At 38.4% G+C, this 25,004-nt stretch overlaps 2 protein-coding genes across 6 annotated transcripts in view; both read right to left on the reverse strand.

Annotated features, from left to right (window-relative positions):
• Positions 1–14,054, reverse strand: part of LOC111333067 (uncharacterized) — a 30,419-nt gene extending 16,365 nt beyond the window's left edge. For 2 of the 4 annotated variants that reach the window (XM_088757786.1, XM_088757785.1), the window contains exons 1-11: positions 13,298–14,054; positions 7,710–7,815; positions 7,429–7,610; positions 6,418–6,586; positions 5,207–5,343; positions 4,333–4,515; positions 3,564–3,636; positions 2,762–2,795; positions 2,122–2,194; positions 1,537–1,621; positions 681–732 (exon numbers count right to left, since the gene is read on the reverse strand). In XM_088757786.1, coding sequence (XP_088613912.1) covers positions 681–732; positions 1,537–1,621; positions 2,122–2,194; positions 2,762–2,795; positions 3,564–3,636; positions 4,333–4,515; positions 5,207–5,343; positions 6,418–6,586; positions 7,429–7,610; positions 7,710–7,815; positions 13,298–13,483 — 1,280 coding nt within the window. In that variant the 5' untranslated portion in view covers positions 13,484–14,054. Of the gene's footprint in view, positions 1–680; positions 733–1,536; positions 1,622–2,121; positions 2,195–2,761; positions 2,796–3,563; positions 3,637–4,332; positions 4,516–5,206; positions 5,344–6,417; positions 6,587–7,428; positions 7,611–7,709; positions 7,816–8,200; positions 8,327–13,297 lie in introns of those variants that run through there. The other 2 variants (XM_088757788.1, XM_088757787.1) reach the window with 2 other exon arrangements.
• Positions 14,055–15,606: 1,552 nt separating this feature from the next.
• The window catches only part of LOC111333054 (intermembrane lipid transfer protein VPS13A), a 79,202-nt gene continuing 69,804 nt past the window's right edge, over positions 15,607–25,004 (reverse strand). For both annotated transcript variants that reach the window (XM_088757133.1, XM_088757132.1), the window contains 16 exons: positions 24,525–24,630; positions 24,085–24,150; positions 23,932–23,988; positions 23,062–23,198; positions 22,564–22,645; positions 22,086–22,199; positions 21,625–21,700; positions 20,880–21,043; positions 20,382–20,427; positions 20,140–20,263; positions 19,631–19,694; positions 19,431–19,481; positions 19,266–19,357; positions 18,263–18,386; positions 17,689–17,769; positions 15,607–17,152 (listed from right to left, as the gene is read on the reverse strand). In XM_088757133.1, coding sequence (XP_088613259.1) covers positions 17,117–17,152; positions 17,689–17,769; positions 18,263–18,386; positions 19,266–19,357; positions 19,431–19,481; positions 19,631–19,694; positions 20,140–20,263; positions 20,382–20,427; positions 20,880–21,043; positions 21,625–21,700; positions 22,086–22,199; positions 22,564–22,645; positions 23,062–23,198; positions 23,932–23,988; positions 24,085–24,150; positions 24,525–24,630 — 1,420 coding nt within the window. In that variant the 3' untranslated portion in view covers positions 15,607–17,116. The remainder of the gene's footprint in view (positions 17,153–17,688; positions 17,770–18,262; positions 18,387–19,265; positions 19,358–19,430; positions 19,482–19,630; positions 19,695–20,139; positions 20,264–20,381; positions 20,428–20,879; positions 21,044–21,624; positions 21,701–22,085; positions 22,200–22,563; positions 22,646–23,061; positions 23,199–23,931; positions 23,989–24,084; positions 24,151–24,524; positions 24,631–25,004) is intronic.

Here is a 25,004-nt window from a genome sequence, read left to right on the forward strand (position 1 = left end):
TTTCAGCAAGAAAACAAACTAGTACCTGCTCGAAAAAAAAAAAAAAAAAAAAACAGAAATGACGCCATTGTACGCCCTAGAAAAAAAATGGGTCGCCTTTTCCATCTTATCAAACGCAAATTTATTCCATCAATAAAAGGAAAAAACAAAGAGCTTGTCGGCAAGTGTAAACAAATTTATAGAAGTCTTGAGATTTCTTCAATATTCCTTCGCGCATCTGGAAATGCGACATGTGTAAATACGCCAGTTATCAACGGGCAATCAATTAATTATTTCTGGCTTGTAGAAAACTTTCCGTCCTGTAATGAGTTGAGATCACACTGCATGATACAAGAACACGACGCTGCCCTAAACTCAAGTTACACAGATGATTTCGAGCGAGATCCGAATTATGCAAAGGTTTTGGCTGAGCTCGGATATTCTTGCCTTCGCTGTTCTTCAATTTGCTATCACAATTTCTTGGAGAACAATCTTCACGAACGGCACGAAAATTTCTAAAGAGGTACGATTGCTTGTTCAGTTCCTTTGTATAAGCGTGAAGCACTGTAGTTATTTGTAACACAACCCGCTGTTTTCAAATTTGGAATCAAGCCTTCGTTGCAAGTCGCGCACTGTCTTCTAAAGCACAGCTAAAGATTTTGAACAATCTTAGTGTAAGCACAAGCCAGATTCCAACTTACTTTAAATGGACAACTTCGTGTTTGTAGATATTCACTATAGCTTTTGGTAAGCCTGGAATGCAACAAAACAAAGCAACCGAGTTAAGAGTCACTGAATTTTACAGAATTTATTTCACTTGAGCTTTTTTAATTCAGAAGAATATTTAACAATTATTCCACGAGCGCGCGTTGGATATGAGATGATAGATAGCCAACGAGGCGCGTAGCGCCGAGTTGGCTATAATCATCTCATATCCAACAAGCGCGAGTGGAATAATTGTTTTATGAAAAACGTTAAATTAAATTATTAAATTTTATTAAATTTTTAGCTCCCGTTTAATTTTAAGCTGATATATCCGCTAACCATATTTGTAGATTATGGTATATTGGCTGATATACCATAATGGCTAAGCCAATAAAAAGTCTTGAATTGCATTATCCAATGATCTAGTTTTTAATAATACCTATTATAAAAAACTGGATCATTGGATAATGCAATTCAAGACTTTTTATTGGCTTAGCCATTATGGTATATCAGCCAATATACCATAATCTAATATCTGTACAATGAGTCCAGGGTTCGACACTAACTTTTCAACTTACTAGCCCAGTGGCTAGTGACATCTTAGATGATACGACAATGTCAGTTCGTTTACTAGCCAAACTGGCTAGTGGAAACCAAAAACCACTAGCCAAAACTGAATTTCTACTAGTCTGTGGCTAGTGGGCTACCGTTAGTGTCGAGCCCTGATTGTAACATCCGGTTTCTTCTTACAAAATAAAGTCGAGAAGATTTGTCTAATATCTTGGAGGTGTTTTTTTTTTTTTTTAATAAAACAATTATTGACTAGTGATCAAGTCACGCTATTCCACTCACCATCACTCTGCTCGTCCACGACAGATTCCAGTAAGTTTGTGAGCTGATGAAGACTCACTTTGCCCTCCGCATCTGCATCTAGATGCTGTTTAAAGACAAATCAAGGTTAACATTATGGTCCACAAATATTCAATTCGCGGTATATTCCTTGGCTGAATAATTAAACAATAACATAGAGTGGTGACATTTTGTACAAATAAAACACTACACATGATCCTTGTACATTAAGCATGGTACAAAACGTTATTGCGAGTATGACAAAGCAATAATTTTCAACTAGAGTGTCCAAAATTATCAGGGACACCTTTGGTTTCCCTTTATTCGTTAGGTGATTGCTCCAGAGACTCGCACCACTTTTTCAACCAATCAGATTCACCAAACCTGGTCACCCGCGTTTTTTCCCGCGCTTCAACCAGTTTGCTTGTTTCTACTTTGAGTTCTCATTAGCTCCACGTAATATTTTCCTTGCTATGATTGGCTGCTGTGATCGCTTTGGTTTTGGTTTTGGTTCTGGTTTTACGACACTCATTCATAACGCGTTCCAACAGTCAATTGTATTTCAGTAAAGCTGACAACAGACTCTACCTGTAACAATGGGATAGCTTCGTTCAATCCCTGGGCCATCCAGAAATCGACGATGTCTTCTTTTTTAGCAAAACTAATAAGTAACGGAAATAAAAACACGATGAAAAAATCTAGCGGCAGGATGTGGTTATTTATACAGTTGAACAGTCTATAACAGAAAAAAATCACACCATGCACCTTCTACCATAGCCTGTTCCAGGTTAGTAAACAGCACTGTAGTAAACAACACTGTAGTACGGTGGCAGAGGAGTGAAAAACGAGGGAGGTTTGGGTAAAGTCAAGTACCCGATTCGAACCAAGCCTCCTTCGCTTTCCACTCATCGCTACTATCGCACCGTTTGCAATTTAATAATGATGATGATGATGATGATGATGATGATGATGATGATAATAATAATAACAATAATAGTAAAACTTATATAGCGCCAAAATCAATATTGCTATTTTCATCAGCGCTTAAATTACCTAGACTACTTAATTTGTAAAAACTGCATAAAACCTAATAAAGACGAGATCGAAGAGGACATAAAATTACAAAAAACTTTCTGGAAAATGTCTCGAGTGTATTTTTTTAATATACTACTGAGGGGCTACTCATTTGTACCCGCTCGAAATCCATTAGCTTTTAGCTGTTGCTTACCCCGTTCTTTCTGGGTCCAGCAGAGAAAACAGATCTGCAATAAGCAACACAATATGTGATTAGGGAATGGCCTACATGTATGTAGAAGACTGTCCACTACATGGGGGAGGGACGGGGGAGGGACAAGGGAGGGATGGGGGAGGGAAGGGGGGAGGGACGGAGAGGGAAGGGGGAGGGACGGGAAATTGTGGCATGCAATTTGACACCAACGTTTTCAAAGGGTACAAATGTTTTCCTTATAAAAGGACTTTTAATTGAAATACAAAAGAAAAAATTCACAGAACTCAACACAATCAGAAATAAAAATAATAAAATGAAACCAAAAAATTGATGGAAAATGATCAAAGGAAAGGTAAGGAAAGTACAGTGTAATGATCGAGTCTGTAAAAAGTTAGAGAACATTTTATCATTTCTTTGGCAGAATAACAGGGCAAGTTATCCAATTATTGAGTGTTCTCATGTATTTTGCTACACCTTTGTCAGTAAGTGATTAAATGGTCATTGTCAAGAAATGATTTTGACTAAGGACGGGATGCGCTTTATTAGCTATCGCCATTAAGGAGGCTGAGGAGGCCTTTGTCGAGGGTCAACACAAAATGGCCACTGTAGGGTGGCATTACGAAGTACACTGTAAAATAGATATGAGAACTGCACTGATGGTGAGTAGAAGAGTTTAATGGGATAAAGTTTAGAAGCCCTAGACAATGGATACCATAATGGTACATGTACTACATACAAATCAATTATGTACACAGATCTGATTGCAAGCTGAAAGTGCTGTTGTGAGATTGAAAAGTCTTACCAAATGATGAACTACTTCCTCCAGTTCTGGAGAGAAAAAACGAGTCATCATTGTTCAGAGATCTCCTCTGACCCTGCAAAGAAAAAAATTCCCCATCTGTGTGAGTCACCCTGTCAATCACTATTCTCTATTCACATTACATAACACAAAAATGTTAAGAAGTCAAGCCTTCCTCTTCCAAACTGGTAAATGTGAAAATTCTCCTGACAGCATCTGTAACTTTACAAGCCAACAATTTATGAGAATAGGTTAATTCATCACCTACACAGTGGATGGTCAAAGTCTCTGAACAAACACTCCAAAATGAAATGTAGAACTCCCCTCATTATATACACAATTACAAATCTCATTCCTGATTGGTTGGTGATGCCTGAATAACTAGGTTATACATAAAGAGCACAATAAGGAATTTCTGTGTTGCACGCGCTTTAAAATATAAATATACATGGGGTACACCATGTACATTAAAAAATATAGTAAAATGAATCTTGTAAACTTTCAAAGCACCACTCATGCCCCATAAATGACAAAACCCATGAGCAGTTCATGTGGTTTCCTGTACAAAGTGAAAATTACTAGTCAGATTTCAGGAGTTGGATGAAAACAGTTACACTGTACAGGCCTAGGTAAGTCAAAACTAAAGTATGAATTTTTAAGCTTCAATACAACCCTTAAAGAAAAAGAAGCTCAACTGAAACTGAACAACAGCTGAATTATTATTAGACAAGTGCATTATGGAAAAAGAACAGTTCAAAGTACTGATCCCTACTTTAGTAGTAAAATCTTCTGCTGGTGCTTGATTGTAAGGTGTGGACTGCTGTTTTTGTTCCCATTCAGGTTCTATGTCCGACTGTTGGATGTCTTTAGCCACAAACAACCCATGTAGGAACTCATTGAAGCTCACTTGGCCATCACCATCATCATCCAGCTCCTCAAACAGGAGAGCCAGCTCCTGAAATCGGAACCAAGAGGTGGCTCAGGATAGGTTTTACATTTTCAACCAGGAAAAGTGGAAAGTATATCCTACATTGTTATTTAACTATTTAATTAACTCCCGCAAGTAATAAACATGTAAAATCTGCCAATAATATCCATACATTATCCAGCAAACAGGTAAACACTAATAGGAATACTCTAACTTATTAGGCAGATTAGTAAATCTCGATCTAAAAACCAACATCTCACCACTTATTTACAAGGAAATGTGTAGGGGAGAGAATTAATAATTAGATCTCAGTAGTTAAAGGGTAAAGAGGCAATAAACTTGAAACTTAAAACTTGAACTAGCCACCAGTTCTCTGATGAACCCAATAAACAGTTGCTTCCACACTCAGTCATTTGTTTCTTTTTTTTTAAAAAAATTATTAATGGTATCACAAACATTCCCCCTCATCTCTTACAAAGTTAGGATCTTTTTATTTTGTCACCTAAAGTTACCATGGCAATAAGACAACCTCTTAAAACTGCTCTTAAAATGAGTGTTATGTACCTATAAGTCAAAATGACAGCAGTGGCCCACAAAGTATATGTCAAATTGCAATCAACATATCCAAATTCATCTTTTGGGAAAGTTAAAAAAAAAAAAAAAAAAAACTGCACTGCGGTTGCAGAGCTATACTCAGGAATTAGATGGTTCCACAAACCTGTTCATTCATGGAGTCCATGCCAATGTGATCACACACCACAGACAATTCATGTCTGTCCAAGTAACCATTTGCACCAACATTCACTTCAGTCCAGATAGCTCTCAGCTGTTCTTCTTCAGTTGGTGATTCATACCCTAAGAAATGATCATGTTTACATTTGTATTCATCATGTCCAGTAAGTTCCCCTTCTTTTCTCCACTGCCCCCTTCCTTTCAAATGGTCAAAAATTTTTAAGACCCCTGCAACCTAAAAACACTCATACTTTGGGGAAAGGATTGGGATCTTTCAGTCATTCAAAGCACCTCTAGAAAATGTTTAATAAGTATCTCTTGATTTAGCAGTTCATAGTAACTAAGTGTGGACATTCATTTGGCAAAAGGCACGATAAGTTCTAATTATGAAAAAATTATTCCAAAGATTAGTTTAACCTTGTGAGTGTACACAATGAAGATGAAAATATTACAATACACTGCAAATACCCAACTCCAGAAAGGCCTTCAGACATGCTGGTTTTTAGAAATAGGCAGGACTTACAGATTAACTCTGAAAACAATTGCTCAATTTTGTTGAACACATGCAGTCTGCATTTCTTAGTGGAAAAGGCTTGTACATAATTTACAATGAAAGTTACATCAACAGTTGTTCAATATATGCATATTTTGGTCTGAAACACTACAAGTACATTTATCTTGCCAAATAAATAATTATACCTAATTAAAACCATGATAAAATTTAATATCTTCATCCAATGAAAATGTTCTCTTTCTGGTCTAATTTTAGAATTCATGTTGAGGGAGAGGAGAAAGAGGAGAGCAGGGCTCGACACTAACTCTTTAACTTACTAGCCAAGTGGCTAGTGACAACTTAGATGTTATGATGATTTCAGTTCGTTTACTAGCCAAACTGGGTGGTGGAAATTGAAAAACCACTAGCCAAAACTGAATTTCTACTAGTGTGTGGCTGGTTGGCTACTGTTAGTGTCAAGCCCTGGGAGAGGCTTCTACACTGATGTGAGAGAATAGTAAGTAAGAGTGTCAGAGTACAAAGGGTGGAGGAGGTGAGGGGGGGGGGGGAGGGAATCAAAACCTTGAAGGTAAGGGACTTACAATGTAATGTATTATTTTGTATTAAAGAGGGAGGCTAATTAGACCAAGTTCTGTAAGTAAATGTCTCCAACATGCTTACAATCAAAGTTCAATTACATGTACCTGAATTAGGCTGTGGAGAACTTAAAAGTCCATTCCCCTCCAACACATCAGAGTCACTGGCTATGATCGAGTCCTCACGAGACTTCCTCTGTTTGGAATTATGGCGACGTATGCTGTTCCTCAGACTACTCTTTCTGCTTGATAGTCTTCTTTTTAACCTTGGTTTCTCCTGTATTAAAAAAGAGGCATGAAACACAATTACATAATTACACAGAAAATAACTGTTAGATGTACTGAGTGTACTTACGCAGCCCTGGCTTCCAGTGAACCTTTTTTCACGATCTATTGTAAAACTTCAAACTTGCAAGTTTTTTTCAGTGAAGTGAACTTAAGTTATGATCTCTACATGTTTTTGATAAGTGTCCCTCCATTTTTTTCTACTTTTGCAGTTGGTGGGACCTAATACTGCTGGATGAACTCACTCAAAATAAGGCTACACTATATCAATCTGTCTTTTTGTTCTAGGCAAATTCCCATTGGTGTTTTGTATTTCTTCATCACTGCTTTCCTGTATGCACTTGCTAATTTGATTTATTATTCCCACTGGGTGGAAGAGATCACACAACATGCAGTATACATAAATGATACATACATACCTACATACATACATAGGTTAATTGAACACTCCCCCATAGGGGCTTTTCAGGGCCAACACCCACCCATCCCACCCAGGGGAGGACATCCACCACACAGTAATCTCATGCGTGGGAAATTAACGTCTCCTACCCCTAACTCTGCAGGAGACATGGCTTACGGTTTATCCGTCCTTATCTGAGAAGACTAGAATATCTATCCATTTCTTTCTCATTTCTATCCATAATAAAAAGGTAGCAAATTCTCCTCACTTATTCTAAGACCACGAGTATTGGTCTGGCCAGGGCTCTAACCCTCAACCTCCTGCACAACACAATCCGGCGCTCTAACCAATTGAGCTAACCAGGAGGTGGTTAGATATGGTTATGATATATGATATGATAGGCAGTTACAATATGAATACATGTCTGTCCTCACCTCTCTTGTGGGGCTCTCAACACGATCTGGCTCTGAAGTGACATGAGCATCACTCATGCGGCTCTCTGGCTGACTTTCGATCATGCTCTCATCATCAGCAGAGTACAAATCTTCAGAGTAAGATGCCTCTGGTCGTGACCATCTTCCATAACGTTTCTCGTTCACCACTAGCTTGGGTGGTTCTGAAATAAGTTAAAACATTTATTGTTAGTAATTAAATGAATGAGACAGGTGTGATAAAAAGATCTTGAATGGAGAGAAACTAAATGTAAAACAAACACCTGTAACAGAATCAGATGGTTGTTCTTCATCCTCACTGGAGGATAACTGTTCAATTGCTTGAGAAAGCACAGCCACAAATCCTTCCTTGAAGTCATCAAATGTCACCTAGAACAAAAATGTCAACAGTACGTATTTCAACACAGTTTATGAATTTTGATGACAGTCAACAGACTACAATTGCACTGCAGTTTTATACAGTTGTACTGAAGCCTCAAAAAGGATGTACATGTAGCCAGGGTTACTTCATGAATTTGCCCTCTATGGCAAATGAATAAGTGAAAATAATGTCACTAAAATTCTTACATGTGTCATATACTGCACTATACACTATGTAGGTTACAAAGAATGGGTTTCACAAGATGACCAGAAATTAAATAAAATCAGAATAACCCAAAGGTGTTTGTAGAATTAAAAAAAGGCTTTTAAAGAATAAAAATAATACAATATTCTAAGTTGAAGATGTTAAGGTTCACTATATACATATACCTACTTCAAGTTTTCTGCCATCAACAGTGACCTCTTTTGTTAGATAATCACAAACTAGTTCTTTCATTATTATGGCCAAAAAGGAAAAAGTAAATTCTTTAAAATTTTTCAGTGAAAAAGCTTTTAAGCTCTCAAGTTGAACCTGTAGCTGAAATCTTAATCTTCACCAACAAACACAGAAAAAAACTGGACACACTAATGATGTCACTGTACAGGTGCTTTGAAGCCATTTAATATTCATCACACATTAAATCTTTGTAACTGTACATAAAAACAGAAAGGAGAAAACATGAAAATGTCTTGATGCACATCAAACTTTGTTTTTGTCGTCAACCCTCACAATTAAAGTTATCCGCAGTTCAAATTGTGAATCCATGTCTGAAAGATTTTTTCTGCTTCAGTAGCATTTCAATACAAACAACAACTCACTGATACTAGCAAAGCCACAAGCTGTTCTGAAGCAGTACACTTGTGTCACCTGTTGAATGTGACAATAGCTCTTGTTTTAAACTCAGAGAAACCTCTGGTTCACAATCGCAGCACCAGTTTTACAGACATTGCTGAGTCATTGCTTTACACAATCCTTTTTTCCATTTGGTTTCCAACAGAAAAATGCCATGAATAAAGGGCTGGTCTAATGACACTACAATGCCTTAGAATGCCAAATATTTCTATCATAATCTTGAGAGAAGCTGTAAATTATGTTTTTCTTTTAAAAGCACAGGTACCTCATGACTAGTTTGCATTATTTACTTACAAGAAAGGGTTGGATGAATTATTTCTCTGAGAAAATAAAACAGCTAATCTTCCTTTTTCCATTTTCAAACTCTGACTGGTTAAAATGTAAGAAGCATACTCTCAGGGCTTGCAAAACAAATTTATAAATATGGAAGATTAGAAATATGTGCAGTGAACTACCCTCAGCAGTATCAAACAGGTTGCCATTTCTAAATTGCCAAAGTCATTCCAGGCCTCTAGAGTGACCAGAACTTACTTTAATTTACATGTACACAAGGGCTGTAGATCGGAAATGTTGAATACATGTAAATGACACACTTGGTTACAAATGGTCTTTTTCTTTAATTAAAAGAGAAATGTAAAAGGTAAATTAGCTTTGAAAATATTTAACCCAACCAAACATAGAGAAGAAGGTCACATATATTACACTGTACATATTTTACACCTAACTTGATTTACATGTAGAACATAACACAACACAGCATTTAATAAACATTCCTAGTTTTTTCAAAGTCAAAGTAACTTTGGTGGCTTTGTAATAGCAGCAGATTTAATACTCACATTTTACAAATACATATCTAGATAGTGTTTGCATAGTGATAAATTAAACACAGCATAAAGCAAAAATTGGGCTGCGTGATAATTCATGGGCGGGGTACTTAAACTATTTCGAAACTCCTACCGTAATTCATCAATAAAATATTACATCAAGATTCACTCTCTGGGTACTGTACATGAAAATTGTTCCATTATTGCCCATTTTGCCACTCCTCATTGAGAGCATTTCTCAACAATAAGTTAGAAAGACATGAACTAGTGAAACAGTATTATCGTATAATATAATCAGGGCTCGACACTAACAGTAGCCAACTAGCCAAAGACTAGTGGAAATTAAGTTTTAGCTAGTGGTTTTCGATTTCCACTAGCTAGTTTGGCTAGTAAACAAGCTGAAATTGTTGCGACATCTAAGTTGTCACTAGCCACTTGGCTAGTAAGTTAAAAATTTAGTGTCAAGCCTTGATATTGAGTTTAAATGGGAAAAAAAAAATAAGCATCTGAACCAAGGTTAGAACTGAGACAAGAAATGGACAGCTCAGTGTTTCAGTATTAGTCTGTAACATTTTAACTTAGAAAGGGATTTCACATTAATTTTAATCCGCACCTAAGAGAAGAGAGGTTTTAATATTCATCTCCTCTTTGAAATTGGTCAACTGATTGCAGAGTGGAATATTTTCTTTACATTCCCTGACAATGCCTCAAATCAGTGAGAGCTTGGAATGAAAAAGAAGTACAGTACATGATGTAGCTCAAAGCCTCAATCAAATTGCCAACTGATTGCAGTCTTGAGGAAAACTGCTAACTAAAAGAAACTTGTTAGGGTCTGAATTTTATGTGTCTAGTAAATATTAATCATTGAAGCCCTTCTCCAGCACCCAGTCTTGGTCTAGAAAAAGATATCTAACTGACAGAGGTGTCAGCTGGTATAAGTACATGTAGGCAGAGGAAGTAAAAATAGAATTGGTTGGGGTTTCCAGAGTAAATCAATTGTGTCAACTGATCATTGACAGATACTCAACCATTAGTCTACAGACATCTCTGTCCTCATCTTAACCAACTATTGATTAGCATTACAAGATAATTTTGTCATATCAACTGGATTGATAATGTAACTTGGCCGCAGTAGAGAGTTCTTAAAGCTTACATTTTGAGTGTTAGCCCTTCATCAGAGCAGAAGTGTTAGTGACAGACACTGACTGAGGTTCAATTGACTATCAACCAACTGACAATCGATATAAAAGTAAGGATTTCTTAACCCTTTCACTCCCGAGATCTCATTAGTAATTCTCCTTACTGTCTTCCATACAATTCTCATGTTAGTTTGGAGAAGTTAGTATTGGATCAACTATTAATCCCCTTATTGATATTTTTCTTTACTCTCATCACTTTTGCACTTCATATTGTATCGAATATTGTAAGTAGAAATTCTGCCATGCTCACTCATTGGGGTTAAGGAGAAGGAGGTGGGGTGGCTGAGTGGTCAGGGTGCTGGACTTATAATCCGGTGTCCTGGGTTCAAGTCCTCCACCCTGCCACTCACTGGATTTGTTCTTGGTTGCCCCTAGTTCAACTCCTCGGCTGCGCTGATCTGTAAATAGCCCCACTGGTCTGCCTCCTGCCAGTGGGGATTTTTAAGCACTTAGTTAGTCTCAATTGTGGCTGAAAAGCCCCTCAGGGGGGAGCTTCAATTTATGTATTTATTATTATTATTATTATTTACTAAAGTGTTACACATGCAGCTTCTCTAACAACACTGCAACATTTCTCCTTAAATTAGTGACACAATCAGAAAAACTTCAAGGGAGTTTTGTTGATGAGAAACCAATTTCTATAAGCTCCTGTACCTAGTGAACAATCATTTCAGAGGATTCCTAGAGTTGGTAACATAATGGAGCTGAGCAACCTACAGTATATGTAGGGAAATCAGTTTACAATTTGAAGTCTTGTATAACATTTGAAACATATGGTTCATTGTCTCTGCCATTTCTATCTGTCAAACATGTCTTAACAATGCATGTTTTTATCTTTGATTGCCTCAAGGACACTATCACTTTCATCCTGTTACCAAAGGTCACAGTACACTATATTCCATTTTGAAAGTATAACCATTGCCATACATCAGTACATGTGTAGACATAAAAATGGTAATCCAGACAACAAAGTCCGGATGAAGGCGATGTGGGATGTTGGCATTAAAAGTTTCATCCCCAATATCATTAGTTTCATGGAAGGTTTTATGTGTAATACATGTTTTTATCTTTTATTGGCTTGAGGACACTATCATTTTCATCTGATTACCATAGGTCACAGGGCTCATCACTAGCAGTAGCCTACTAGCCACAGACTAGTAGAAAATCAGTTTTTTTTGGCTAGTGATTTCAATTTCCACCAGCCAGTTTGGCGAGTAAACAAACTGAAATTGTTGTAACATCTAAGTTGTCACTAGCCAGTTGGCTAGTAAGTTGAAGAGTTAGTGTGGCACCCTGGGTCTCTATTTTATTATGAAACTATAACCATTGTTATACATCAGTATATGTGTAATAAAATGCTACCCCAGACACCTCTCTTTCTTAACATGAAGGTTGATTCTGGAGAACATCTGGAAAATCAAAGTGCAATTACACAGATATGGAGCATTCCATATGCAAATGTGTTGATGTTCAATTGAGTCAACAAACAAAACACTTCAGGTTATATGCTAATTTAAGTTTTGATAAAGAAGTTCAAGGGCTTAGAGCTTGATCTTTAAGATTACTGCTAAGGAAACTGTAGCTCTATGACGAACTTTGTATTTCTGAAAGTTTTAATGCTCTGCATGAAATCTTGGTTCATAATCCCCTACTTCTGAAAAATCCTATTTCTTGAGCCATAAAAAAAAAAAAAAATGATCTTGCATCTCAGGAAAAGATTGGGAACTTTGCAATGAGCTAATAATCCAATGATGAATGAAACTGTTTTGACGGTTGATAATTACAATGGAATTTACCATCTAAAACGAGTGTCACAAGTAATTGAAAAGCTGGCATTTATAAACTTGACAGAATATTAACAATGCAAAATGAAAATTTTAGCATAAATCATACATAGGAAATGTCTGACAGGAAATACACTAGGTACAGAATTATTAAGTCTATTGGGGTAAATATCATCATTGGGAAATTACTTGTGTCAGCCTATCGGTTACTCTTTTACCAAAATGAAACATTCGCTTTCTATGCCTATAAGACTACATTGCTCACACAAGCCCAGGCAATAACCCTCTACAAGAAACACATTTGGTGTCAACGGTAACAATCCTATTACTTTAACGAAATTTCATGATAACCATGCCTTTGTGTTCATCCTGTTTGTGTGATAAAAGAAAATCCGTCAAAATATTGTTAACTGAACTGAAGGAATGTTCGAACACGATGTGGGATATTGGATGTTGGTATTAAAATTTACATCTCCAATATCATTAGTTTCATAAATGGTTTTACGTGTAAACAAATGTATTGTATTGCGGTTACACGAATGATACCCACCGTACGAGACGCCATAAACAAACTGATTTGGCTGATATTAAAATATATTTACACAAGTCAATAATGGAATAATATTGAACACCATTTGCCCCGGAACAGAGCAGAATACTTCAAAACCGGGAAATAAAAACAGGCTGTAATAGATAAGTTGCGATATCGACTGGTAACAAATTAAACATGGGACCAAACCCGCGCCAATGATTATGAATCACCCGCTAACATTTGTTACTGCGGTGTCGATCGAAGCTTATCAACGAAGATGCAAGAAAATTTCACCATACCTGTCCCTCCGCCTCGACACTCCCCAGTAACTGCTGGAGTAGTTGTGGAACTTGGTCATCAAGCTGCAATTTTTTGCATAACTCCACAAGTTCGTTCCTATTCAGAAAGCCCTTTCCAGCATGGTCACAACTATCGAATACTTCGTGAAGTTGTGCCACATAAACATCCTGATCGTCCTCATCCATTTTACAGGTTAAGTAAATATATCAGCTAAACGAAATCCTAGCCCAGGATACCAGAGCCATGTTGACAGGAAAATAATAAAAGATTGATTCCTATTTCGACGATGATTACGCCACGCCAAAATAAAAAAACTTTCGAACGTTTCACGGCAAGTGATGGGCTTGTAGTTCTTTAAATTCAGGTCTGACACAACCTCTCAGCTGAACAAAACAACGTCATGGCCAAATTTCCACGGAACAGTCGTCGATTTTCCTTGTCTTGTATCAATACAACGGTGTACTCGCAATATAATTAATCCTCTCAGTGTACTCTTCAACTCTTGAGCACCAAAAAACACCAATTCGTGTTAAATTATCGTTCGGTAACGTAGTAACGCGGGAATTCCAATCGCTATTTTTGGTTGACAGTCGCCTTCGCGAAGACCAAATTGTACTAAAATTGGCGGAATAATAAAAGCGAAATCCTTAAAAAATGTGACCTATGTGCTAAAATTTTGAGCCAAAGTAATCAAAACCCGAGAAACGATTGCTTGACTCGCTTAGTCTTTCGTTACTAATCGGTCCAGTTTTCAAACTTAGCCAAAAATAGAATTTAAGTTTGAACACGTGAACAGAAAGGAATCTTCCCTTTGATTGGATAAAATACAAAGAGATCCCAATATCTAGTCGTGTAACCAATCAAATCTCTTATTTATGTTTTGTTCATTGAAGGATGGCGTCTCTCCGCTTCCAAATTATTTGAATTTCCAGATTTTGTTTAATCTATCTCAGCCCAGAACCATAAAAAAGTTCATGTGATTCGAATATTCTACAAGTCCTGATGTAAATCTGATGTTAATCAGTTTAACAGTTTTCCTTTACATTACGCTGATACACTTGATTTGTCATCTTTTTAAAACACCTTTCTAAAATCAAATAGTTGACATTTTCTCGGTAAAACAAAGCTGGACCCAACATTACTTCGGAGTTACATGATAAGGCAAACTTGGTTTTGGATTTCTCTTCCATAAATTTTTATGAATGTGAAAGTGATCTTCGCATTAATGAGCACTAAATAAGCAGCTGTGAAAATATGGTCTGAAAAAATTTCAAGATTGTACAGACTTGATTTTTTTCAGGCAATAATTTCACTTACTACTGCGAAGATCATTTTCATATACATTTCTTAAACCGCAGTTCAAATACATATTTTCATGTATTAACGCAGTCATTGATACATTCTTATGCTAGCGTTCCGTAGTTTTATTTCAGTGTAAGGCCATACTTAGTGTAAAAAGAACATAATCAAGATACCATCTTAACCCTGAAACAGCTCGTTGTCTCCAGCAACTCGGTCAAGAGGTCTGGGTAAGTATTACGAGTGAAATATTTCCCTTTAAAAGACTTCCGATGAGTTTCGTGATCGTGAGGGGGTGGGGGGGGGGGCTGGGTTAGAGCCACAACATACCTGGTTTTCTCGGTTAAGAATCTTGGAATTTGAACCAACCTAGACTCAAAAGGAGCGCCTGTTGAATCTTAGACGTCAAACGTAATGAATCTTTCAATACCCGCTCACAACTCAGTTGCAGAAAAGAATTGCTTCAAATAACATGCGATTTGTGTTGTAAGGTTCGGCTCGTTCGTTTCATGAAAAGTTTAGTATTCGAACCGGGGTTATTAGTACTTAAAGCGTGAGGTAAATACTGCTGTTTATTGATAAAGTGTGCTAAGTGTGCCATGGTCTATAAAAACGCGATCAAACGAAAGATCAAAATCCAGAGGTCGTGACTGGACATACAAAGAAGTTAGTTGGAGACAAATTTTGGAACGGCAAGGACTTCAGTAGCTAATGAGAAAGCTGGATTGTCTTGTCCAGGGCAGGCATTACAGTCGTACTTAATCGGCAAGCATCGCCTTTATAAACACAAATGAATAATAACTTTAGTACCAGATGGGCAACCAAAACAAAAGTGGAGAGCGAAAATTATAGGGATAGGAAAGTGTTACAGAGGCTCCGAGTTCAAGACAAGTACGAGTCTTTTCTTACCCTCTTTCAAGCTTGTTCCCTTTGAGACCGAGAGCTTGGGGAGAGCCAAAGAAAAGCACTCAAAGGGCGGGGTGGATCAATCGCGTCATAAACGCTCATTGCATATCTCTAAATTTTAATGATTAATCATTTCATTTCCTCACAGCATAAAATATCTTTACTAACATGAAGAGATATTCGTCAGCGTAAATTTCAATTATTATTTCAAAATTGTCTTTAAATCCAAAAATAGAATTGAAATTCTAGATTAACAGGAACGAGTATGACAAAAAGTCCTACCTAAAAATTAGCAATAGAACGTGCGATTAAATACTTCATCAACCCCTTACCTCCCCCCCCCCTACATCATCATCATTCTCTATACTGTTCTCTATGCATTTCCTAAGACGCTAGCAAGGAGAATTTGTTTAACAGTCAAGTACTTCTTTAGTTACTGATCATTTCCTGTACTCTCATGACCTTTATAAGTGATTCAGGGGTGACTTATTGTAAGGAGAAATTAGATGCTAGTCACTCACGGGGATCAAAGAATTGAAACAAGTATACAAGTTAACCAGCCAAGCAAAACCACACCTCCAATAGTCGAGGTTCCTTGACCACGTCATTATTTGATCAAATTAATTAATTAACGATTTAAAAACTTATCTTAAACTTTCAGTTATCTGAACATCTTGCAGCTCTCTTCAGTCTCACGATTTGTATCGTATTCGACTTAGAAAGGGGGACTGGAGAAGTCCGGCAAATTTGTCATCCAGTACCTACCTAGTGAGTACCCAACGAGTGCGATCAGCGGAATTTTCCTCGCATATTTCAATACCAAAGAAAAGTGTTGTCTATCTTTTAACATCAAGCTTCTCATAAAAGCTTTTCAACGCCATTTCATTAACACTAGTTTCTTCTATTTTATCATTTTCCAAAATTTTCTATCTTTGGCCTGACTGTGGGCCTGATAATAAAAACCGAATTGAAAACACTCGCTGTGAACTTTCTTTTGTAGGGGGCCCTGTAACATCTTCGTAACAAGATTAGTTTCATTCAACTGAAAATGAAAGATGGTGAATCTTGAGCTAGGTAGTTAGATAAGACTTTTTCGTCTTGTCGCGAGCACGAGACAAAGAAAACGTTGCGAGACCGATGGCTTGAGATTCAATTCTTCTTGTGAAATCAAAATTTCTTCTGTGTCCCAAACTTCTGACAAGACGAAAATATACGTCTTTGAGATTAGCGAAATGAAAAACATTTCTGAAATGCTCTCTTCGGATGTATGCTGGATCATATATAAATCCTAGGAAAAGTAAAGTACAACTCAAAATCGGTAATTTCAAAAAATCTGGATAACTAGCAACTTCAAAGTCGCGGTAAAAGAAAACATGGACTAGTTGTTTTCTGTATTTCATTTGGGTACCTTAGTACTCCAAATATCATTGTGAAGTGCTCTCCAGATTTCAAAAAATTCTCCTCCTCCGGCTGCTAACAGGACCACGCCCATGCTAATTTTTATGTATGATATTTCAGTCCCATTACTGAAGTAACAATTCTTTGCTGTCTTCACCACGAAATTTTTGATTCTTCATTGAACTTCATAAACTGCTAATTAAAGGCATCTTAACTTAAGATCGGGCCTCTTTGATTTTTCCAACCAGCCACTACAAAAGAATGGAAAGGGAACGAATTAATATAAATATATATAAAATATGTTCGTAAGATTTCGCTCAGCTAAAAGATACAGTGCTCGACTTGCGGAGCGGTAATAATAATAACAGTAAGTTGAAAGGGTTAAAAATCGATTACATTACAGTTCTGTTAAAACACATCCGAAGACAGAACATCTCGAAATAGAACTGTTATGTAATCGATTTTAAACCTTTTCAACTTACTATTATTATTACATATATATGTTCCTGGGCAGGGGAAAAAACAAAACAAATCAAACAAACGCCCCCCCTCTTCCCCCTTCTCGGACGATGAATAATGACTGTCTTACGTGAGTAGAGCTAATAGACTATAAGAGGAGACTGTAGAAAATTGACTACCAATGTAAGGGATCATCTTTATGCTACAGAGCCTCAGGGGGGGGGTATTAGGAGGTAGATTTACTGGGACACAACCAAAATCCTCCAACCCCCCCCCCCCCCCCCCGTGATAAAAAAATAAGTGGTCCTCATTTTCTGGAGAGAATTACCTGAGCCACTTCTGGACTGGGCGTTAAAACTCTTGTATCGGCTGACTGCCGTTTGAATATGCCTTTCGCTTTGGCTTTATCCTAAAAGACAACGACGGGGAAAGTAAATGTGTTAGGTTCAGTTTAATTACTGAAAAACGAAGAGTGGTCTTTGACAGTTCCAGCAAAACATTTCAAATGTTAAAGACTCGGGTGCACATCAAATACAGAAGTACAAGAATGTAAACGTTCTCAGTTCTATACTCCAACCAGTCCCTCCTTTTCGGCGAAGTCACAGAGTTCCGCGCGACGCGCTAACATCAATTTTATTTCACTTATTTCTTTTTTCTCGCGCGACGGACTTCGCTGAAAACGAGGGACTGGTTGTAGTCTAGAACTGAAACCAATTGCGACCTCATAACTTCTGTTTTCCTCAGCCCAAGGCAATTTACAGGTTTTTATTCTGAAGTCTCATTGAGTCCTTTCACATCTACCTTTGTTAAAATTGGCGTTTGTGATTAGTTTGGTTTTGGTTTGGGCTTTAAAACGCTTAATCGAAAAGCGCTCAATTGTATCGTCGATGTTTGTGTCTTACCAGCACTTTTAGAACAAGTCTTTCTCCATCAGTTGTTGGTTCCGCAGTTAGTTCTTGAAATCCACACATCCAGTCAATTTGCCACGCTTCAAACACTTCTGTTTTACCGGCAACTATGATGTGTCTACCAAGGTGATATAAAAATCAAGACCCAATTTAAAACAAAAAAATGAGGTTTAAATATGACTAAAAACAGAAAAAATTCCCCTTTGCCAACAGCTATTGGACTAAGTTGAACAAAGTACCATTAAGCCATCTGCTTCGGCAATCAACTAAACTACGTGACACTGCAAAATCCTTATTTTATACTCGATGACTTTTAACAGAGGCGGTATTCTATTCAATGTTTATTTTCAGCCTTTAAACTTTAAGAAAATCGTCCATTTTTCTCCACAGAGCGGAGATACATCCACGCATAAACAGCAAGACTTTAGAAAGAAAACACATTTAGACGATATTACGCATGAGCAGACCATTATGTAAGGGCTGTCATTTCAGCTCTAGTCCCGAACTTGGCTCTCGAATAATAGAAAAAAGTTAACGCCCGAGTCGCAAATGGAGGCTAGGTGCCCAAGGACAGCAACTGCAGTTGCACTACAAGGAGCTAGTACACCCGACTGGCCTGCCCGACCCGTAACCCAGCCACGAGCTCCTCCACGTCAGGCCCCCTACAAGCGCCCGTCACGCTATCCAACAGCAAACACAATGCAAGCACATTGGAAAGCCAACGCATGGACTGATAAGGAATACCTCTGGACAAGGACGGCTCAGAGTTCCAATAACCACCTGACTGCTGCAAACGCTAACGAATGCAACAAACGCTGTACGAATGCTAACAGACGGCTACGACGCTAATAGAAAGTCTACAAAACACTACTGACCAGATTTGCCCCCAAGTAGTCAGCTATGTGAAATTCCATTTAAATGTGTAAAAAAATTGCGTTGAATGATAAAGAGATACGGCGACCACAATGGACGCTTTATCGTTAGTATCAAAACTTACTTGTTTGTGATAAGAAGAACTTTCTTGATATTAAGACGACTGTGACAGAAATAAGTATCGTCCGCCAAGACAGCTCTCGTCTTCTTAGTTTCCTGGTTAAGTGGAAAAAAGACCATTACTCAAGGTTCACGCGCACTGCATATAAGGCCATTATCATAACGTTACCTGCAGTACAGCGTTTCCTTCGGCTTCGTGTCGGTTATATGGCTTTATCACCTGAGCAAATAAATGAGTATATCCGTTTATAGGGGATTATTAGTTGATCCAATACCAAATTCATATAAACTGTATGGCAGATAGTAAGAAGAATTAGTTCGGACATCTTAGGAGTGAAAGAGCTACGGCAAACGAAATGTGTCCGTCACCTTGTCAGCGTAAAAACATCTGGGTGGTCTTAATCGTCCAATTCCACTCCCACTGCTGGCAGAACTGCAAAGAAGGAAGCTCGATTTCAACCGACGGCCGGTAAACATGACAAATTCCAAAAATTGAGCTCAGAAACTTCGACCTTTGTTCATAGGCAGAAAAATTTTACTGTCAATAGCTTTCTAGACTGGTAAGTCAGTGTTGTATTCCAAAACTATTTCGGATTCAGTTGGACAATAGAATAATTAAGTTCCACCATTTGAGTTTTCAATTAATCTCATGAAAAAGAGAAAGGTACAAGAGAGTGAAATCACATATGGATCTAGCTATGGCCAACTTACCATAGAACTCTCGGAGGCTCAGTTGTTTAACATTGGAGCGCGGAATTCGAAGACCTGAGATTTGATTCCTGATGTGGACCCGGATTGTTTTCATTGTCTCACGCTCGTGACAAGACGAAAAATAAATATTACTTTAAAAAGCGTAAAGTTTTAACGTTGTTACTCACCCTTTAATTCCTTCCAATGTACTGCTTGCAAAGTCAACCAAACCTCCCGCAGGACGCGCCACCACACCCACCACGCCCTTCCCCAGTCCCTTGAAAAACCCCGCTGTACCACCAGACTTTGCGCCTACAAAAAAGAAAAAAGTAAAGTCAAGGAAAACAGATATCTCAATGACACACTGTTTGGTAATGTAATAAAATCCCTGTTGAAAGACGGTAACAGGGGCAGTTTTTAATGAACTCACCCTCCATTGGTTTGGTTACTATTCCTGTTACACCTCCCAGAACGCCCTAAAACCAACAAAACAAACGAACAATTTTCAATTAAATGTCTTAAGTAATAGGCGATGGTTTCTTATCACTCGCTAGCACCAATCACGACCTGGTCACGTGCGTTTCTCCGCGCTTAAAAAAATTCAGTTGCTTTTTTCTCGTTTTGTTTTGTTTGGTTTTTCTCTGGAGGCCCTATTAATTTCGTGTGAAAGTTTCCTTCTCCTGACTGGCCGGAGTGATTTCTTTGGTTCTGGTGTTGTGAAACTCATTCGAAAAGTGCACAAATGCCCAATGTATAAAGTCTACGTCTACATGCTGTAAAATACTGGGAAAAAAACATGTTACGTCAAGACAACGCCTACTAAGAGACAATATTCCTTTATTGCGTCTATAACTCCAAGTTCTCATGATCTTTATTTTATGGACCTCTTATTTCAAAGTTATGAACGCACTCTTAAGTCAGCACTTACATCCAAAAGTCCCTTCCCACCCCTTGTGAGTCCTTCTTTGACATTGACAGGTTTCTTTCCCATCGCCTGTCTCCTTTCCTGTTTGTATTTATCATCCATTGTAAGTGCCGCGATACCTTTGCCCAGCGTTCCGGTTATACGAGAGACAGCGCCAGCTGCACCACCTGAGATAACAAAGAAACAAGATTAAAAGAGTCCATATTTCCAAGCGTCAATCAACAAAAAAAGTCAGTTAAAGCTGTCAAAAGTTTACGTTCAACCCTTTATGCCCTAACATCACGAAGCATATTCTCCCTACTGTTCTCTACACATTCCCAAAAACTGACGAGGAGAATTTGTTTAACAATCAGTTCATTTAGTTGGTGATCATTTCCTTTATTCTCCTGACCAGAATGTGTGATTCAGGGGTGATATTGTAAGGAGAAGTTAGATGTTGGCCACTGTTAGGTGTGAAAGGGTTAACGAGCAAAGTGGCGCGCGATGCTGCACCTTATCCAAGCGTCCGTATCCTCTAAGAGGGAAATTAGACCATCGCAAGTAACCTTCCAACAATTCGTGAGGTTTCCCTGATAGTACCACAAAATAGAGAGAGACATAAGGAATGAAACGAACACACGAGAATACAGCACTATGACCCTGCCAGGTCTCGAACCCGGACCTTAACGATTTCGTTGTCCAGCGTGGGAACAAGTCCAAGAAGCAACAGAACCAAGGAGAGTGAAGGCAAAAATTGACTTCAACGTACCGACAGTGTGTCCAAGCAAGCTCTTGGCGCCAATCATCAAACCTTCTGCAAACTCACCAGGACCCTGGATGAGACCCTAAAACAAAACAAAAGAAACAGTGCTCATACTTGTCTCGGTTTTTGCAAGTCTGTCGACTTCTATCTTTGTTTCTACCCACGAAGATACTTTGAGAAGGATTGCTGGCTCATTTTCTGACCAGTGTCTAAGAGGGGCCTGGAAACAGTCCTTCCGTACAGAAATGTTTTACATGTGTGTGAATTGTAGTTTGTTCCAGTTTACATCAGAGGACAAATTTAAAAAAAAGAGTATCGATACATCATGATAGCTATAAAGATAATGATAATGACAATAATTATAATAACAAACGCTTAAGAATAGCCCAATTGCTTTGGTCACCCACAGACTGACTGAGTGAAGACGGTGTACCATTCGTCTTTCAAAGTCATCCGCCTGAACGTACCTGGTAGGGTTCGTAAAAGAAGTCTTTCGCTCCTTCCTTCAGGCCAGTAATCAAGGCAAACGGATTTCCCAATACATCAAGCCCCAGTACCAACACGTACATCTGCTTTAAAGCCTGAGAATCATAAAGAAAACGACATAATTAATCCTTATTGCTGTAATTATGGTCCACTTACCTATCTGCCAAAATCAATTAAATGAAGGTTAAGACTTAGAAGCGAAGCGGCAGGTGCTTGACTGGTTTCTGTGGCACGAGGCAACTTAGAGTATGTTTACTCTTGGATGAAATGCTTATCTATCGCAGCCCTCCCTCCGGATTTTGTCACGTTTTCCTGACAGTTCGCCGGTACCCAGCTATACAGATTGAATGAGGCACTGTAAGAGTAAACTGTCTTGGCCTAGAACACAACACGGTGGTTGAACCCGAGCCCTTGAACCCGAAGTCCAGTACGTCTTCCATAATAGAGTAATGGTTTCACCTGACTGGAGTAATGCTTGACAACGACGTCTATCAACTGCTGCTGCGTGTAAACTTTGCCCCTTATTTCGAAATATGCAAGCCTGTAAATACGGCAGAGACGAAACTGTTAGGAAAGCTCTTCTTCGAAGTTTGGCATGAAAACGCTGATAAATAGGTCACAACTCTATACCAGGAAGTAGGTCACCAACCCCCTAACAAACAGTTTTTTTTCCTAAGAACTGAGTACAGAGCCCGCAGCATTGGTTCGGTCAGCTCTTTCACCAACTTAGCTTTTGATTCAAACATAACTCCACGACAATAACAAATCAACGATTTAATTTTTCTGTCAACTTCTGAATGAATGATACAGTAATCACCTCAATTTGAGCCCATTATTATTGCTTACACCAAAAGGGAGAAACATAGGGTCGCAATTGCAAACTTAATGCATGAAAAAACACGCCACCGATCATAACAATTATCGAACAAGTTTATTGCTGAAGAAAATGTCACCCACTTGAATTCTACATCTTGTACTTCGGTGACTGCTACTCCGACACTCTTGAGCAACAAGCTCACAAAACTGCCACCGATAGCTGCTTGAGCTTTCTCGGCTTCAGCGCCGCCACCCAGCTGAGAAAAGCTAACGTGAATCTGCGGGAAAATCAAAGTTCATATTTCAAGGCGGGGCGAAAACGTTTATCGCTCTCATTAGTCACATGATCACATCGCCATTTGGTTAAAATGAGTTAAGTTGCGAACATAACTAAATATTTTACCACCGAGGATGGTATTCTTTTCAACCTTGACTAATCATAGCGCCGCGGAAAGGTTGCGCAACCTGATTAAAGCATAATTACACGTCCTCCACTTCTTTCATGGGAGAGGAGATCTTGTGAATTTGTCCGTAAACCGATTTCCCATTGAATTTCAAAAGTAATCTGTCATGACAATGGCTCGAATTTACTTCGCTCTGGGATTGATCGAGAACACTTGGGCCATCTTCTCAATCAATCATAGACGAACAAAAAACCAACCGTGACGTCACTCTTGTTTTCACGTCATCATGGCAATTTGCCTATTTTTATTTTTAGTTTCTTTTGGCACCTAACTTACGTGTAGCCATACCCTCCCTCCTGGAAAACCGTTTCTATTCGGTACGACAAAACGTAGGCTAGTTGGCAGCTCATGGTAATTTCCCTTTGCCTGTCTTTCTTTCGTTTAGTTTTATAATTTTCAATCGAAATGCGCCCCTAAAGAAGTGAAACTGGATTGGGTAAGCAATCTAGAAATTCTACCGCTCATTCGTTAATTTTTTGTCTGTTGATGCGTCATTCAAGCGATATGATTATGAAGCCTGGTTCCGGTTGACAACCGGAAACGATACCTTCAATGGTGATAGATGGAAGAAGTCGAAGAAATTTCTGTCAGTACTTAGGGCAGCCTGGAGGAAAAAAAAAAAAAAACCAATAAATACGCGTGTATTTCTAAATGACTACATTACAAACAGGCATAATTTCACGACCACTGAATTACCGACCTGAACAGCAAAGGCCTCTCCAAGCTTGTCATGAACCCGCTTTTTGTCCAAAGCATACTGGCTGGCCTGTGGGGATAAACGTACTGTGTTCACGGGAGGTATTTTAAGTATACAGCGTCTTTTCCTTGAGATAACTGTTAAAAAAGCTTCCAGACATAAAATAAGGAGATTTTCAAAAATTAATCACGATGAAAGTAGTTTTGCTTCACCGAGGTCACTTCCTCCTGTAATTGGCTCGTAAAATGTGTGCCGATTGCTCGACCAATCAGATGCTACACTAAAAACAAGCACTAGCGATTTCCCGCACTTCAACTGAGCTTCAAGTTCTCATCTGCCATTCTGGTTACTTTGTTCTGGTTTTATCGTACCTCAGGGATATGCAGCCTGACGCAGTTAAACGCATTCGCAATCTTAATGAATCCTGCTTAACAAATTCTTACCTCTTGGCTTCTGTCAGTGGTATCAAACGAAATCACTCCAAGCAAGGCCATGAGGAAGGCCATATCGACTTTTAAGTCCATCTCTTGAATAAGAACCTTGAAGTACCTGAGTAAGAAGAGCGTACAACTAAATGAACCCAGCCAACTGTTGAGTGAAATCAGAGGAATCAATGATCTGAATGCTCAATATAACAAACACCTAGAGTAACCTGCAATTTGCGACAAAAACCCTCGGCAAATTTCCTCCGAGATCACAATATTCTGGAATAGCATACCAATTTTATCCCCAGTCCCCTTACTTTCATCTTCTCCTCCCTTCTCTCCTGTGCAACGGTGCACCCAATTTTCCGTTCTTGCACAACTCTGAATGGGACAAGGGACATTGCAGAGAACTGCAATTCACTTTTAACTTTTATTTGCTATTAATTACTTTAAAGTAGGCGAGTGTTGTGTGTCGTCTCATTTTGTCGTGGATTGTAG

The sequence above is a fragment of the Stylophora pistillata genome, chromosome 4 (assembly GCF_964205215.1).
Source record: "Stylophora pistillata chromosome 4, jaStyPist1.2, whole genome shotgun sequence".
NCBI classification, from domain to species: Eukaryota; Metazoa; Cnidaria; class Anthozoa; order Scleractinia; family Pocilloporidae; genus Stylophora; species Stylophora pistillata.